Here is a 15,749-nt window from a genome sequence, read left to right as displayed (position 1 = left end):
GGCCAAAGCCAAAGCTTCATATCTGACTCAAATCTTATTTAATATTAAATGAGAGAGATGTTTGACTTTGCTTCATACACAGATGCTGTTATGGTTTCATTTGGATGCTTTTGCTTGAAAAATCTGTCCAAAATATGCTAGTTAATTACTATTCAATAATTTCATTACATGTTGTCTTTCAAATAAATCCCAAGAAATCTTCCTCTCAATATTGACAGGAAGTATTTTCATGTTTATATGTATGCATTTCCTTTAGAAACCACACAAGAACAATTACAGATGGAGTAACTGGAAGCAGAATAGCTCAGAGATAATTTATAACCTCATTCAGTAAAGAAGTAGGGTTCAGTGCTCCAAAATCATCTGTGCGAAGTTAGAGCTGGTATGGCTTTTCTTTGGCAAAACTGCATGTTTATTCCAAGGCAACAGCTCTCCAAGACACTATTTACGAAACTTTACATGAGTTTATGAAATTCTTTAGTGAAGCAGCACAATGTTTTCAGCACTCCAGATAGATGAATAAATGTATATATTTCTAGGATACAACAATATTTAGGGAGAGATTGTGATTACCCTTGCGTGGGAAGAAGATTGAATTGAGGAAGCTATTGTCTTGTTTCATCATGTGTAGCCTCATAAAAGTCATCCAGAATAATGGTGTAATTACTGTCTCCATTCAGAGGCATGGAGCAACAGCCCTCTTCAGGTCACAGACATCTTTCCTACATCTTGGTCAGCCTCATACTGCAGCATCTCTAGCTGTACATCGTGATTTTGTTCAGGGAGAACAGTATTATTTTTTCAAATTTTCCTTATTTTTTTTCAAAATGCACATTTTCTGGATGAACACATGCTTTCTCAGGGTATATTCGTCTACAAGTCATCATTATTGAAGACATTAAAGCATACTTTTACTCTGTGTAACAAATGGTTGATGTCTTAAGTGCAGAAAACTGTGAGAGAGCACTACTCTTTCAGTGGACTTTTTAATTACTAAACGACGTCTCTTTCTAACCTTATCTTTTACAATTACATCGTGTATTCCACTCAAGTGTTAACAAGACAGAAAGCTGGGTATAGCTCACATGGGACACCCAAATTGTTTAACAGGACTGATTATCTTCCAAGAGTGTCATCACAGCCATGCTTACATTACAGATGCTGCTGGAAAGGCTCCTGTCTGTATTAAAAAAATCTATTACTGTTAGTAAATCACAACCTGTCAGCCAGAAACTCCCCAAAAACTTTTGCATATCTTCTAAATTTGGTGGATGAATACCCACTCAGCCTTGCTCTTTCTGTCTGTCCTAGAGTTAATTTAAAGCAGACCTTGGTTTCCTCACTGCTCATAAGACAGAGGCCCAAACCCACACGTGCTGTGCAGTTTGGAACAGACCGCAGTGGACAGTCCCATGTCCATAAAGTGTCCCAAGGGTCGCCTGGGAAGAGCGCAATTGCTCTAAGGGAGCCACTAAAGGGAAATGCAATGAGACTAAAGTCCAGAGGTTAACTGAAACCATTAAAAACCACAGGACAGGCCTCTTGACCACAGCCAAACCCGGGCAGCTGGCTGCTCGGAGCGAGCGTGGCCTCAGGCGATCTCGGAGAGAACACAGCCACCCACTGAGCCACCAGCTGTCACCACTTCCACCCTGCTGAGGGTCCTTCAGCATCTGACTGCTTTATAGGGCTGGGAAAGCTCTGTCAGAGAGCCCTGGGGAGGGAGGGACTGGGATGTGTGAGGAGCTCCTCCTCTGCTTGGCAAAGGCCAGGGCTGGCTGTGCAGGAGGATGTGATGAGGTGACAGCAGATGAGGTAGTGCTGGAGCTGCAGCAGGACCACGCCTGGGGGAGCAGCTCTGCAGCAGGGCAGGGCTCCTGCACAGGACAACTCTGACTATAAAGCCCCAGCATGGCTCATTTCTGCTGGGACTCTGCCTCTCACACCCTGCTGCAGCTCCCTGTTTGAGCTACACCTGCCTGAGCAAATTCTCACCTCCCCCCTCCACTGGTGCACAGTATAACTATGGCTTGAGCCTGACCTGGAAAATTCACACACAGCTCAGCTTAAGACCCATACATCCTGAGCAACAGGGATTTAAGTTCTCATTGACTTTTGCTGCACTGATACGTATCCTTGGAATCATACTGAAGATTTTGACTTGTGTTTTGAAGCCCAAAAAGTAGCAGCTGTCAGATGGTAGTGAATCAATCCCATTAGGATAAAAAGCACTAAAGAAACACAGCAAATTTATAAACACTGTTTTTTTCCTACATTGCAACATACCCAATTAGTGAACTCAAAAATATTTGGAAGATTTAAATTACACATACCCATTTCATGTCTTCTTTTTAACCTAATTATCAACACTGAGAACAGATTTGTCTATTTTATTGTAAATCTCTCACAAATTGTCTCATATTAGTTCCAAATTCCAATATGTCAACTGCAAATAAATACAGATTCGCAATCTACTTAGGAAAATAGATAACCATGTATATTTTGAACTTGAAATTTAGCTCACAGGTAAATTTATAACTTCATGACAAATGAAAATGCTTTGGAAATCTTATTTTTAAACTTAAGAAGGTATTTGCCCCAGATTGACACTGTTAATAGTCCATTCCAAACAGTACTGCTGGCTTCTGACAGCAGCTACCTAATAATAGTTGAGACCCATACAAGAAGTGCAATTAGCCTATAGCACTAAGCAACAGAGAAAACAGGCAGCATGAAGCACTTCAGGCCACAGGAAACGCTGGACTTTATTTTAAAAAATCTTCCATAAACAGGGAAAAAGTGAAAGCAAGAGCTGAGTATAGATGGCAAGTTAAAAAAATAAAGGAGCAATCTCTATGCTAAGATTAAAGGCCAGCTGACAAGGCATGGGACTTCACTGCAAGTAGAATATGAAATGCTGGAGCAGCTGAAGAGCTGTTTGTTGGCAGATGCAGTCTATCATGATACTTTTCTGGAACTCAGAATCAAATAGAAGAGGAAGAACTGCAGATGTGGCACATGCATACTAACAAGATGTGAATGGATGCATCCATGTGAATCTTTAGCCCTTTGAAGATTAAATAAAATTCTCATTTTAAAAAATAGCTTTGTTTTTATGTTTACAAAGTGCAATTCTGAAGAAAAACATCTCCAGCATTTAAACCACATTTCTAGGTCTCATGTAGAGTATTATATTGGATTATTAATGAACCGTCCCCTTTACTTATTGCACTGGGTAGTTCTACTTATATCCTTTATTTCTTGTCCCTGATTCTTCTTCCTCTTATCTATGTCCTGTTTTTCTCTTGCATGTTTCATCAGACAGTTTCCAATAAGGAAGGTCATGGGTCCTTTGCCTGGACTCCATTGGAGGCCCTAAATGGACTCAGAGTGAGTCACGCCAGGGATATTAATTTGTTGTGTCAGCTCATTTAAAAATATTTCCCTGGCTACTATTCACTGCAAAAAAGTATTTGTGATCTAGTGGTCCAGTAACAGTTTTTGGCATACAAACTGCCACACAAGACCAGTAAGCATTGACCAGTTTGTAGGATTTTTACGGAAAACATTTTTAAAGCAGAATTTTTCTCTGAGCTGTCTTCTACTCTGACACATACCATCCCAAATCTGGCTCAGCAGTTGGAAACCGCAGGTTCCAAAGCACCTATCAGAAATAAGAGCTCTTGCTATGATTTATCTGTCTCTGGAATCCATCTCACACTTCAGTCTCTTTAACTGGCTTGAGTCTAAGGGTCCTTCTGTCCATAGCCAAATTAATCACCAAATTAATAACACAATAATACAAAGAACAGCCCTTCCAACTTTACCGAATAATTTCTTCTTCTGCTCAGAGAAATCATCCAGCAGGAATGAAAGACCTAACTCTATACTTCTCCAATAGATCCCCTATTGCTTTGAGCAAGGGAAAGCAAACAAAAATATTGACCAATTAATTACAGGCTACTTAGTTGGGGTCATGTCCGCAGAGGGAATATATCTGCATTTTTTAAAAAAAGTAACTTGTTAACCATTGCAGATAAGTCTATGTAAGATAAAATCTATTGAAACGATTTTATAAAGCACATAAAGATCCAAATCCCACTTTGAAGAGAGATTTACAGCTTTACATTTTATCCCCACTGGCAGCATGACTGGAGATGAAACTTCCATTGATTGGCTTCAGTGAGAGTTAAAAATAAACAGACTGAAATCCCCTGGCTGTCCAAGAGCACAATAGAGCTGCTTCTGCTCCAGAGAACAAATGTCTAACTTTGGGTTATCTTTTGCACCTGTACACTGTCAATTTTTCTAAATTGGATGAACATTTCCATGTACCACTGTGACAGTTTAAATTTGTGGGGAAAACTATCCTTCATCCATGGTGCATTCAGGTTACTATGGATTGGGAAAGTGGGACAAGCAATCAGATTATTGCTTTAATGCCATGTCAAAAACGTCCTACAGACATCTCCAGAAACTGAGGAGAGAGAAGTATTGAAAAAACACTTAGGAGGAGGGAGATCCATATTCTCAAGAGACTCTGCTGTAACTAATGTACACAGCTGGATTCTCAGGTTCTCAGGAGCCTAAGAGTGTCACATCTTCCCCCTGGCTGGGGTCCAGGCCATTCCCCTGCCCAGCATCAGCTGGCCCTCCCATATCATAACACAGTCTGTTGATGGAGCCAAGCCAGGCATATTCATGTGGTCTCAAATTTTGATCAAAGGTCACAGAAGGAGGCTCTCTCATCTAGTGGGCAGCAGGAGTATCCCATTCAAGCCTGCAGCAGGAGGAGGCATGTTTGCTCCAGATGGCACACTTGAAAAAAGGATGGTTTAAACCACTTACACTGAATGACAAAAATCAGATTATCTGGTAGCTGATAAAAGTTTAGTTACAGATCAGATCTATGAGTGTTATTTATAAGAATCAGTTTGACCAGGGGAACTAACTGGAAATTTCTGTGCTGAGAAGAACAGAGCAAATGGGTAGCATGAAGCAATTCAGACTATAGGATGGATTTTAAGACAAAATCCTTCTATATAGAGAAGAAAGCATCCAGGTCTGGCAGGGGTCTCATCATAAGTAGGACATGGACCTGTTGGAGCTAATCCAAAAAAGGGTCACAAAAATAGAGAAAAGGATGCTCCAGGGAAACCTTGTATTGATGGGAATTTAACCCCACATACTGTCATTCCTTCTGAAGCTCAGAGCAAAAGAAAGGAAGAGGCTGCTCAGGAGCACATCAGGTCCTTCTTCACAACGCTGAGTGCACTGGGCTGGTGGGTGCCCAAGGAGCTTGTCAGTGAAGGATGTGAAAGAGATGGATATGGAATGTGTCACTAAGAGTGAAGGCACTCACCATGACTAGAAAGAAGTAGTGAGACATGGGTTTGAATGAAGCTTGCCTCCACCTCAAATACATAATTAATAACCCAGGCTGTTAGTGACTCTCCTCTTGCCTTTCTCCTGAGCCTTTCTGTACTCAAAACCAGGAATTTTTGAGTGATTTTTTTTTTTTTTTTTGGTTACCTAATAAATTCCCAAACAGTTCTTTCTCATTTATTGTCATCTGATTGAACTTTTTTAGATTAGAAAGATGCATCATACGTTACAGGAACAGATTCTCACCTTACTGAAATTAAAGAAGTGTAAATACTGGGGAAGGAAGAAGAGTCCAATGGTCAGAGCCCTAGCTAGGAATGCACAACCTTTCTCACAACCTGCTTTTGCTTTAGATGTCTTTTAAGAGCAAGATAAGACAAAGTTAAATTAAAGGCTCAGTCCAACAATGTCATCTGTGAATGGGATAAAAGGGTTTCCTTTCCTCACAGAGACATTTGGTAATTAGCAAATACAAAAGTACTGAGAAGAGCTTTGGTAGCCAGGCATCTCTAAAATAAGTCTTTTGTTTTATGAAGGCAGCAGTGAAGCAAGAGGTTTTAATGTAACTTTTAAAAAGTAAGTTTCATTTCCTAGATAATCTGGCTGACATTCTCCCACTGCTGAGCCTACTGGTTCTGTGGGTTACAACTACTTAAAGGCTGAAGAAAAGAGCTATCAAAAGCATTTCACATAAAATTCCTGGTTTTATTCAAAGTAGATTCCAGTACAGAAAATGGTAATACTTCTTAGCTCTCAATAAATCCATGTTTTTATTCTTAAATGTCCTGGTTGCCAGCTCTGATCATGGTCTGTAAAACTTCTTATGTTTTTCTTAAAGCTTCAGGTAGAGAAGACAAATAATTATGCAAGAGTTACATCTTTGATGTAAAAGCACTGATGGTTTTCTAAGCCCTTGTGGCTGCACGAGAATCACTCATTCCAAAGGATTATAGCTGACAGTCTAAAACCTCAGTGCGTGGAGACCACCCACAGTTAGGAAAACCTGAGGAAAGCAATCCTGGGATTTTGCCCAAATTATCCAGTTCATGCTGCTGTCATTCTGTTATGTAAATGGTGTAAAGAGCCTTGTTACATCAGCCCTGGGTCACCCCAGGGGCTGACCTGGCACAGAGCCCCCAGAGTGTAGCTTGGGTGGAACTGAGCAGCTCCATGGCAACACCACTGCAAGCAGAACTGGCTCTTTTCCAGAGACCCTTTCCTCCCGTAGTCCTTCAGTGCCTTCTGCAAAAAGCAAGACATTGCTTAGCAATCATGTCTTGCACATGTGCATGTAAGCACTAAATGACTATAAAGTGAACCTATGTCTTCCATACTTCGAAGTTAAAATCTGTCTATTAATTTCTTTTATGTTGATCTTTGTTTCATTTAGTCTCCTTACCATACAAACCCCATCATGCACTGGGAAATGAATCACTGAACTTTTGCTGCCTTTTAGCTCCTCTCTGTGAGTTTGTAAAGCACTACACCAGATGTTACGTGTCCTAAATCACAATTTCTATAGATAAATCAGAATTTCACAGCAGGTGTAAACCATAGCATCCTTTAGTCCTTATCAGTCCCTCCACAGTCCAGATCATCACACAGCTAGAGAGCTCAGAACTCTCAGAACCCAGAGGGGTCATTCCTGGGGTTTATACAGATAAACTGTAGTTTATGATTAACACAGATTCTTTAACAGATAATATGCATAAAATAAAACAAACATTTTAGCAATAGACGTGATTTGCAATCATTGCATGCCAGTCCCCTGAGTTTTAAGTCCAAACATCAACAACAGATGAGGACAGCCAAAAAAATTAAGGCAGCTAACTAAAGAAATATAAAATAAAATAAATATAAAATAAAGCCTTTAAATGCATAACATTACACAAATGTTTGCCATCTACCATCCTTACCGCAGTGTCATTGGTGGTAATGTACACCAACACATCCGAGTTGTTTCTGCCACTGATGTATCGGTAACAGTTCCAAACACAGCTTATCAAGTAACCCTGCAAAGAAAAGGGATTTATTACTCTGTGCAGAAAATAAACCATGGATGTTTTTCCGATAGAACATTTCCATTCTTTATAAATATGAACATCACCATGATAGAAGCGTGGGACAGTCACTTCCCTGGTTGCAGTGACTGTGAGAATGCCTGGGGACTCTGAGTAATCCAATGTCATTCCTCATACTGATAGCATTAGGGTTCTTTGGAATTGGGAAGGTGTCCTGGGTTGTAAGATAAGCTTGTATTCCATTTGCCATCTGTCGAAGGCGAACCGGTTGGACAGGTTTTTGTTATCTCTCTCAGAGACAATGGTTTGTTTATACACCTTTGACTGATTCAATGAAGGGCTGAAAAAATGTAACACCGTGAGGGGTCCCACCCAGAGGGGAGAAGCAGCTCTCCCTCTTCTTCGCGGGACTCCGAGAGAAGCAGCTCTCTCTCTTCTTCGCGGGACTCCGAGAGAAGCAGCTCTCTCTCTCTCTTCGCGGGATTCCGAGAGAAGCAGCTCTCTCTCTCTTCGCGGGATTCCCAGAGAAGCAGCTCTCTCTCTCTCTCTTCGCGGGATTCCCGGGGAAAGCAGCTCTCTCTCTCGCTCTCTCTTCGGCGGCACTCGCAGCGAAGCAGCCGGCGCGCGCAGAGGCGACGGCAGCGGAGCTCAGAGGCAACCCCGGCGCAGAGGAAGACCGGCCCCCACTGCCACCAGATCTTCAGAGGAAAATTATACCCTTCTAAAGATCACCACTTCAGCTGCAACTCATCAACTATTGCAAGGGAAAGCAATTGTCCCAGCAAAACTGATACTGGCATTCCTCAGGTTCTAGACTTTTTCTTTCACTGGTTTTGTTTGTACCGATTGCATTTGCCTTTTTAAATTGTTGTCTAGTTTTCTCCTAGTAAAAAATTGTTACTCCCACTCCCATATCTTTGCCTGAGAGCCCTTTAATTTAAAGATCCTCGTAATTCAGAGGGAGGGGGGTTTGCCGTTCTCCATTGCACAGGAGGCTTTGCCCTCTTTCACAGACTCCTGTCTTGTCTAACCAAGACAGAAGGTTCTGGGGAAACCTTACTGTGGCTTTCAATACATAAAGGGGGCTTATTAAATCAATATATTCCATGTGACTGGTCTGGGGTTTTGGTGTTCTTGTCTGACTAGAGAAAAATTGCCAAAGTAAAAGCTTTTATTGACATCTAAAGTTATTTCTGACATTTTAAACATTGTTAAAAATACTGGTGGTGTTTTTTTTTTTTTTCCAGTGTAAAACAAAACTCCTGTAATAGCAGCAATAAGCCTTCTGCAAGGTCATAAACTTCACTGCTTTTGATCTTGGAGCTTGGGTAGTGCTGCTTCCTGTCAAACAACTAGTTATTTCGAGTTTTTTAACTGGTTGGGCAAAACGCTCAGCCACTACCTCCTTCACAAGCAGGAGATTCCAGTTTGGGCAGCAGAGATGAGCAAGGTGACTGGAAGGAAGATAAGAGGCAGGAAGATGTGGAGGAGCTGGAGTCAGATCTGCAGCATGTCAGTAACGCAGCTGGCAGGACTAAAGCAGTTCTCTCTGGAGCTTTCTGCTTCCCATTGCTGGAGGTTAGAGTTTTTCCTTTTGTTTTCTTTCAAACATGTAATCACACATGATAGTGATGAGGAGAACTTTGTGTTTTGATAGTGCCCAACTTATATTTTTACTTAGTAGGTCTGCACAGAAATTCTTCCATAAACCCAACACATGCAGATTCAATTGCCAGCACTGGATTTGCATGTGTGTCTCAAAGAATGAGTCATACTTTTGTGACTCACTTGCACTGATGGCCTTCCAAAAGCCTCTTATCCCTTTGAGCTGCCCTGTGCCTCTGTCTCCAGAGCAGACACACATGGGCTGTGTTTTTTAGGATGCCACGTGACTCACTGATGGCTTGCTTGCAGATCAGGAAGGGTTTTTTTTCCACAAGGAAAAAAAAAGATTTTAGCTGAGCTGGCTAAAATCTGGTAAATTTGCTTCCTCTTTTTTCTCAGCACCTTACAGACCCTGAATTGACTTACAGCTGTTGCAGACTTTGACAATACTTTCAGCCATCAAATGGGGAGAGGAAAAGGCTTCTGGAGTGAGCTAAATCCCAAGGGAAGGTTAGACCAAGCTGTGGGCTGTGCAAACCTACCCCAGGCTACTGAAACAAGTAAATGCACATACATGGAGAACTGCATCTTTTCCAGAATTAAGTAAAATGTCATTGTTAAAATGGGAATAAGCAGTTCACCAGCTTTCACTGCTCAGATACTATAGCCTGGGAAAGCATAAAAGCCAATGCAGAACAGACACTGAATATAGCACACTTCTGTGGGGACACAGCCTGTCTTTATAAGAAACGCTTTACATTAAGCCTACCTATTTGCAAAACTATTTCTATACTCCTTCTGTCAAAATCCAAAGTGAGGGAAGCCCTGTTTTGGATAATACTATCCTATCTGGGAGAAACTAGTGCAAGATTGATTTTTTAATGCTCCCATTCCATGTGGTGAATAGAACACAATTAACCCTACAATGAAATGCTACAGCTTTCCCAGCTCTGAACCCTAGCTCTGCATGTACAAGCTGTTTCTCAGTGAGTCAGGTCTGTCCCTTGAATTAAGGAGGTCATCAGCCAGCACATGCCAAGGAATTGGCCCCAAGACACTGACCAACATAGGGCAGAGAGTGGCAGCAGCTTGGAGCATGTTCTTGTCCAAGTGCTTTGGACATGTGCTGCTGGCCTGCAAACCATGATTCACAGAAACTTGTTTTCTTTAACCTGTAACTTTATTTAGCTAATTCCTAATAATTATTTTCTACCAATATTGCTGCATTGTTAAATGTAGCTCCTGATTCAGTTATCAATTTTCTTTCCTGGAAGACTTGGCTGAGGTTTCAAATACTGCTTTAAAATGCGTGGATGGACACACAGTATACAAATATATTGATTTTTATCTCAAGAGAATAATGTTCACATTTGAAATTGGCCCTAGATAAAAGGCCTGAAGTCCCTTGGCGTAATCCACCCTGAGTGGATCTCCTGCCTACCACAGCATAAACTGATGACAGAGAGTGACAACTTTTAGGGGAGGCAGCCCCAAGCAACCACTACGAGAAAGGACAGGTGTGTAAAAAGGCTGAATGTAGAAACAGGCACTGTGCCTGCTTCTAGCCAGCTTTCAGTCTTTCCCTTTGGATAGTGGAAAATTACTTGAGACCCTAAGGATCTGAAACCCACAAAACTTTGTAATGCTGTCTCTCGCTGTTGCAGTTGCAGATGCATCTGCTCAGTTTCATAACAACAGAAATGAACTGCAGAGCTGTGCTCATCAGATGCCTGACCAGAAGACTGACCAGCATCTTTGTGGAAATTAGAGGTTATTGTATTGTGCTGCTTCCTGTAACACAGCAAGGGAAAGTCTGTGCTGATCTGGGTCACAGCAGCCCTCTGGGAAACCCCTCACTGGCAGCACATGCTGGGTGAAAACCACAAACCCAACAGAGCCCCCTCAGGTTAGCAGATGCCTGAACTGAATCCCATTTGACTCCCCAGCTGCTTTGAATTTTCTGTTTACAGAGCTGGGATGGGCTTCAGTAACTGGTGAAAATGAGATAAAGATTTCTACACAAACTGAAATTTATATGAAGATTTCAAAGGGATGCTAATGGCAGACCAATTGACCACATGTATTTCTTCCCCTGTTGGTGTTACAGAAAGAGAAACAATGAGTTGCTGTGCGGATAAAATCTGGAATTAAATCCATCTTCTCAGCACACTAGAATGTGTATCTTGTGAGTACAAAAGGGTTGTATAATAACAATTGCTTAGAACTGAAAGAAATGGTGTAATTGGAAAGAATAATACTAAACCAAACCACTGGTCTGCAACACTTTATACGGCACCGCACAGGGCCAGGACATCAGCTGCTGGCTCAGTCACACACACTGAGGTATGCAATTTCAAGCAATTGATCCCTGTTTTAGAGATGATTCTCCCATAAGTATCCTGTCATCACCAGTGTTGGGACTTGTCCATGGCTTTTGTGGAACAGGGGACAACCTCATGGCTCCGTACTGGTCATTCCTGGGAGTGGGGCTCAGAGCTTGGCTCTTGGGGCTGTGCTCATGGTCCCAGCTGCTGCCCATCAGCCCTGCAGGAAGGCAGCAGACACCAGGTGATGTGCTGCAGGTCAGGGCTCCCCCTGCCAGGAAACTGTGGTATTTGTGAGGTATGTGCTGTTTATGACCTTGGGCTGAGATACCAAATCTCTCAGGGTGAACACAGAACTTCATTTTTACCCTTTCCCATCTGCTGAGGACACCAGGACATGCAGCGTGGTCTCATCTCTGAGCTCAATACCTTGGACATGCAGCATACAAGCATGTAATGGAGAACAGTGCTAATACTCAGATTGCTGAAGACCACCCTGTCTCACTGAACTGGAACAATTTTTGGCTGCTCCAATGGCAGCTACCTCTTCCTTCCTATTGTTCAGAAAGAGAAAGGCCAAGGAACAGGCCATACTCCAAAGCTGCAGAGTACTTGGGGAGCTTTGGGGAAAAGGTTTGATCTGCTATATTTGTGCTCATGTGAGCTCATTTGTGCCTGAGGAGCTTCCCCATTTTGAGAGTGTTGAAGCCTCAGTTGTTCTGTCTCAGAAGCTGGGGTTGGCTGCAGGAAACCAAGACACTCTTCTCCAAACCAGCTGCAGAGGACACGATTCAAAACTCAGTGTTAGCTATATGCAATTTGAAGTCCTGTGTACATGTATATACATATATTTGTGCTGATAGGAAACATCTATGTCTCATGGTATGCAACTCCAGTTCAGTTTCTAGACAAAAACAGTGAATGGAATAACATATTTTGGTCTACTCTGAAAAGTGTTCTGTGTGAAACCACCTGAAATTCCCATTCGGTGCTTCAGATGCAAGTAAATGATAACAACTAACACGACATGTGCTTGAGGGTGGTTAGCTGTCTTTCTTATCACCCTCTCTTGTTCACAAACCCATGACTGCAAAACACAAATAGCATCTAATACTGCAGAATCTTGCTTTCTGTTCAGTAGTGTGCTTCTCTGAGTGTAGCTTCACACAAAACAGAAGTGTCATAACACCAGAATATTTCTGAGCAATTAGGTTTTGTATTTCCCACCAGTTGAATGCAGCTTTTCCAACTGTAGCTTTTCCTAGGTCACAATGTTTTGGTTCCTCTCCCTATTTCTAGTTGAATCCCAGAGGGAGAGGAGACACCTTTTTTTACACACAGTACCTTTCGAGTTTCAATATATAAATGTGGTACCAACTGCTAAGTCTATCAGAGATGAATTGTGATGCATCTGTGTGTGTTCAGCTTTTATTTGAGGGAGCAGATTCTGTAAATCTGCATAGCAGCTCTTCTGGAAATGTAAGAAATTAAAATGAAAATGCTAACTGAAATTTAGCATGTGTTTCTGTGTAAGTCACATTTTTTGTGACTCATTTATATGGTAATACAATACTGATAATAAAATGATAATTACTAGAATGAACATTATATGAGCCACATATACTCTTGGAAAAAAACATGTTTTACCACTTAAAAACAAAATGAGTCTTTATCACTAATGATTTCTTAGGTTTTGTGGGAATCCAGGACATCCCTCTGGCTGCCCTGGAAGGCCTGGGACACTGGCAGGGGGTCAGGAACCCCCCTGGACAGAGCCCCAAGAGACGTTGTCTCTGATCTCTGTCCATGGAAAAGAGTTTTCAAACTTGCAGGATAAATTACAAGCTCTGAGTGTTTGATATAAGTAATAATTAGTGTTGCACGGGTGCAAAAGTAGAATTTTAGGATTCTAGATTAGGGGTTCAAAGGGGACAAGATGGAGGAAATTGGGAGTGTCTTGTCCTTTTTCTCCTTCTTCATGCCCTCCATGTTTCACTGTGGTGTTGGCATTTTTCTATTGGTTTAGGTTGGGGACACACTGTTCAACGTAGGTGATAGCTATTGGCACATTATTGTAAATATAGCACAGGTAGTTTCTGGTATTTAATGTTTGTAACATCCCACTGAGGGCAGAGCCCTGCACGCTGCCCTGCAGGACAGAGCTGCGGCAGGGCAGCAGAACATGTTAGAGATAAGCAAAAATAAACAACCTTAAAAACCAGCACATACAAATTATGACTTCTTCTTTGGCAACGGGGCAGAAAGACAGAGACTTTCTACAATCTTGGGATCATTTAAATACCACAGATTCCGACAAGGTTTCTTGTCTCTGTAGTAAGCATTTTTGCCATTCCAATTTTAGTTGCCTCTTTTAATAAGCTTGAAGCTTTCTTGACATACTTAGTCAATGAAACATCAGACCCACATGGGGTTAAAACAAGCTGTTGGTTGCATAAGAGAATTTTTGTAGAACACATTCCTTGTGGAACCTGAAAATTCTATGGATTTCTTAAATTCACACATATTTCTTAGAAGTGCAAATGAAATCAGCTGTATGGTTGTGAACATATAAGGCCAGAAAGCTAAACTCTATTGCTAAATCACAGAAGAAACGTGAGCATAGCTTCCAACAGAACTTTAATATACCCTATCTGTTGGGTTTCTTGAAGTAGGTTCAATAACCTAATCTAACCCAGTTTTGAAGTAGCTTCAATAATCTAATCTACCTCTTTTGACACGGTAACATTCCCTGTGTATGTTGTCAAATGTGTTGTCTGGAAGCAACATCTTTGCTGTCACTGTGACTCTTTGGGACTTCTGTAATCTAAGGCAAAATTGCTTTGCAGAGAGAGCAAGACTAATCTGAAATGAAGTCCCACACAAGAAATACAAAACCAGCAGCGCTGTGCTGTGAGAAACTTATAGAAGGGTGCCAGAAAAGGGCAAACACACCAGCATATTTTACAAGAGGTCCAGTGCTCAGGGTACTGGTTTGAGCCACAGGTGATTGTTTTTCCTACATTAATTTGTCTGATCTTATCCTGAGCTCCTTTTGAACTTCTGACCCCCAGCAGGAGAGGGTTGCTGCACTGGATAGTCAGCCTAGATATGGTGGTTTCTCATGAGCCCTTTCCAGCTGCTCTGGGTGATGCTCCATCTCCTCTTTGCCTGGTACCTGACACCTCCAGCCCTCTCACCCACTAGATTTGCAAATAAATTCTCATTCTCTGTGTCCTTTTGTTGCCTGGTCTGACAGTTCTTTATGGTGCTGCTCCCAAGAGATATTTCTTGGATTTATTTACCTGCTCTTTCTGAGACAGGACACCAGAAGGGAAGTCATGCTTCCAGAGATGGTGGGCATAAGAACTGGCTAAGAAACTATACAATTTATACTTTTGGTTTTTCTATTACTTTCTTAATATTCTTAGCATTTGATTTACTTGTTTGACCAGAAATGAGCTAAGCTAATATTTTCACAGGTCCATCTGTAACAGCTACAAGACACCTTTTATAGGTGGTCATTCTTACTGCAGTCCACTGCAGTGTTTGTGAAACAAGAGCATGCTTCCTCTGTGAGCACTACTAAGAATTTTTTACCACTAAGTTTCTCTACTATTTCCTTGTTAAGTCAGTCCATCCCATGAGATTCTCCTGCAAAGATTTATTGGCTAATTATTTTCCCTATTTTGAATGACATTGCAAAAAAAAATGTTGTTAGATTTCCTTCCCCTTCCCAGATTTCTTATGAATACACCAAGCTGCATGGGTCACAGTGTTGGAAAGACTGATAATTTAGTTTTATTCCCTATTCCCTAGCTACAGTCAGTGAGGTGATCTTTTCTCCCTACACATCTTTGGATAGTTTTTAAAGTTTTTCATGAGACACACTGCCAAACATGTCCTGAAAACACAAGAAGTCTGTATGAACAGGTTCTCCCTTGTCCACTGCTTCAAAGGATTCATAAGTCATGAATTCCTCCTATAAGCATCACAGTTCCCCATTGTGGACTATATGCTCACATGTTTGTCTATGAGATTTTCCACAATTTTTTCATGATGTCTATAACCCTGTTTTGCATAGGTATCAGGCTGCTGGGGAGTGTAGTTATCCAGAACTCATCTAAAGACAGACCTCCCAGCAAGGGACATTCCACCCATGACCAGAAGTGGACTTTATACAGTGCACTTACCTTAAAAGCTAAAATGATACTTATGAAAAGGAGGATAATCACAACCAGACACGTAGGGTTCACAGACATAATCTCTTCCTTGTAGGGAAAATTGCTGGGCTGCGTAAGCAAAAATAAGCAAAAAACTGTGAGTCAATCTCAGAAGTAATTTAAGAGCCATTCAACTAGTGCATTCTATAATTAACAGCTTACAAAGCTTTCTGTGATCTACTAAATCCGGAACT

At 41.5% G+C, this 15,749-nt stretch overlaps 1 protein-coding gene across 1 annotated transcript in view; it reads right to left on the bottom strand.

The window, feature by feature from the left end:
- The window catches only part of LAPTM4B (lysosomal protein transmembrane 4 beta), a 60,650-nt gene that overhangs the window by 10,550 nt on the left and 34,351 nt on the right, over positions 1-15,749 (bottom strand). The window contains exons 5-6 of the mRNA XM_021543256.4: positions 15,526-15,624; positions 7,302-7,397 (exon numbers count right to left, since the gene is read on the bottom strand). Of these exons, the coding sequence (XP_021398931.2) occupies positions 7,302-7,397; positions 15,526-15,624 (195 nt within the window). The remainder of the gene's footprint in view (positions 1-7,301; positions 7,398-15,525; positions 15,625-15,749) is intronic.

The sequence above is a fragment of the Lonchura striata genome, chromosome 2 (genome assembly GCF_050655825.1).
Source record: "Lonchura striata isolate lonStrDom1 chromosome 2, ASM5065582v1, whole genome shotgun sequence".
Lineage (NCBI taxonomy): Eukaryota > Metazoa > Chordata > Aves > Passeriformes > Estrildidae > Lonchura > Lonchura striata.
This window is presented reverse-complemented; position numbering and strand designations above follow the sequence as displayed.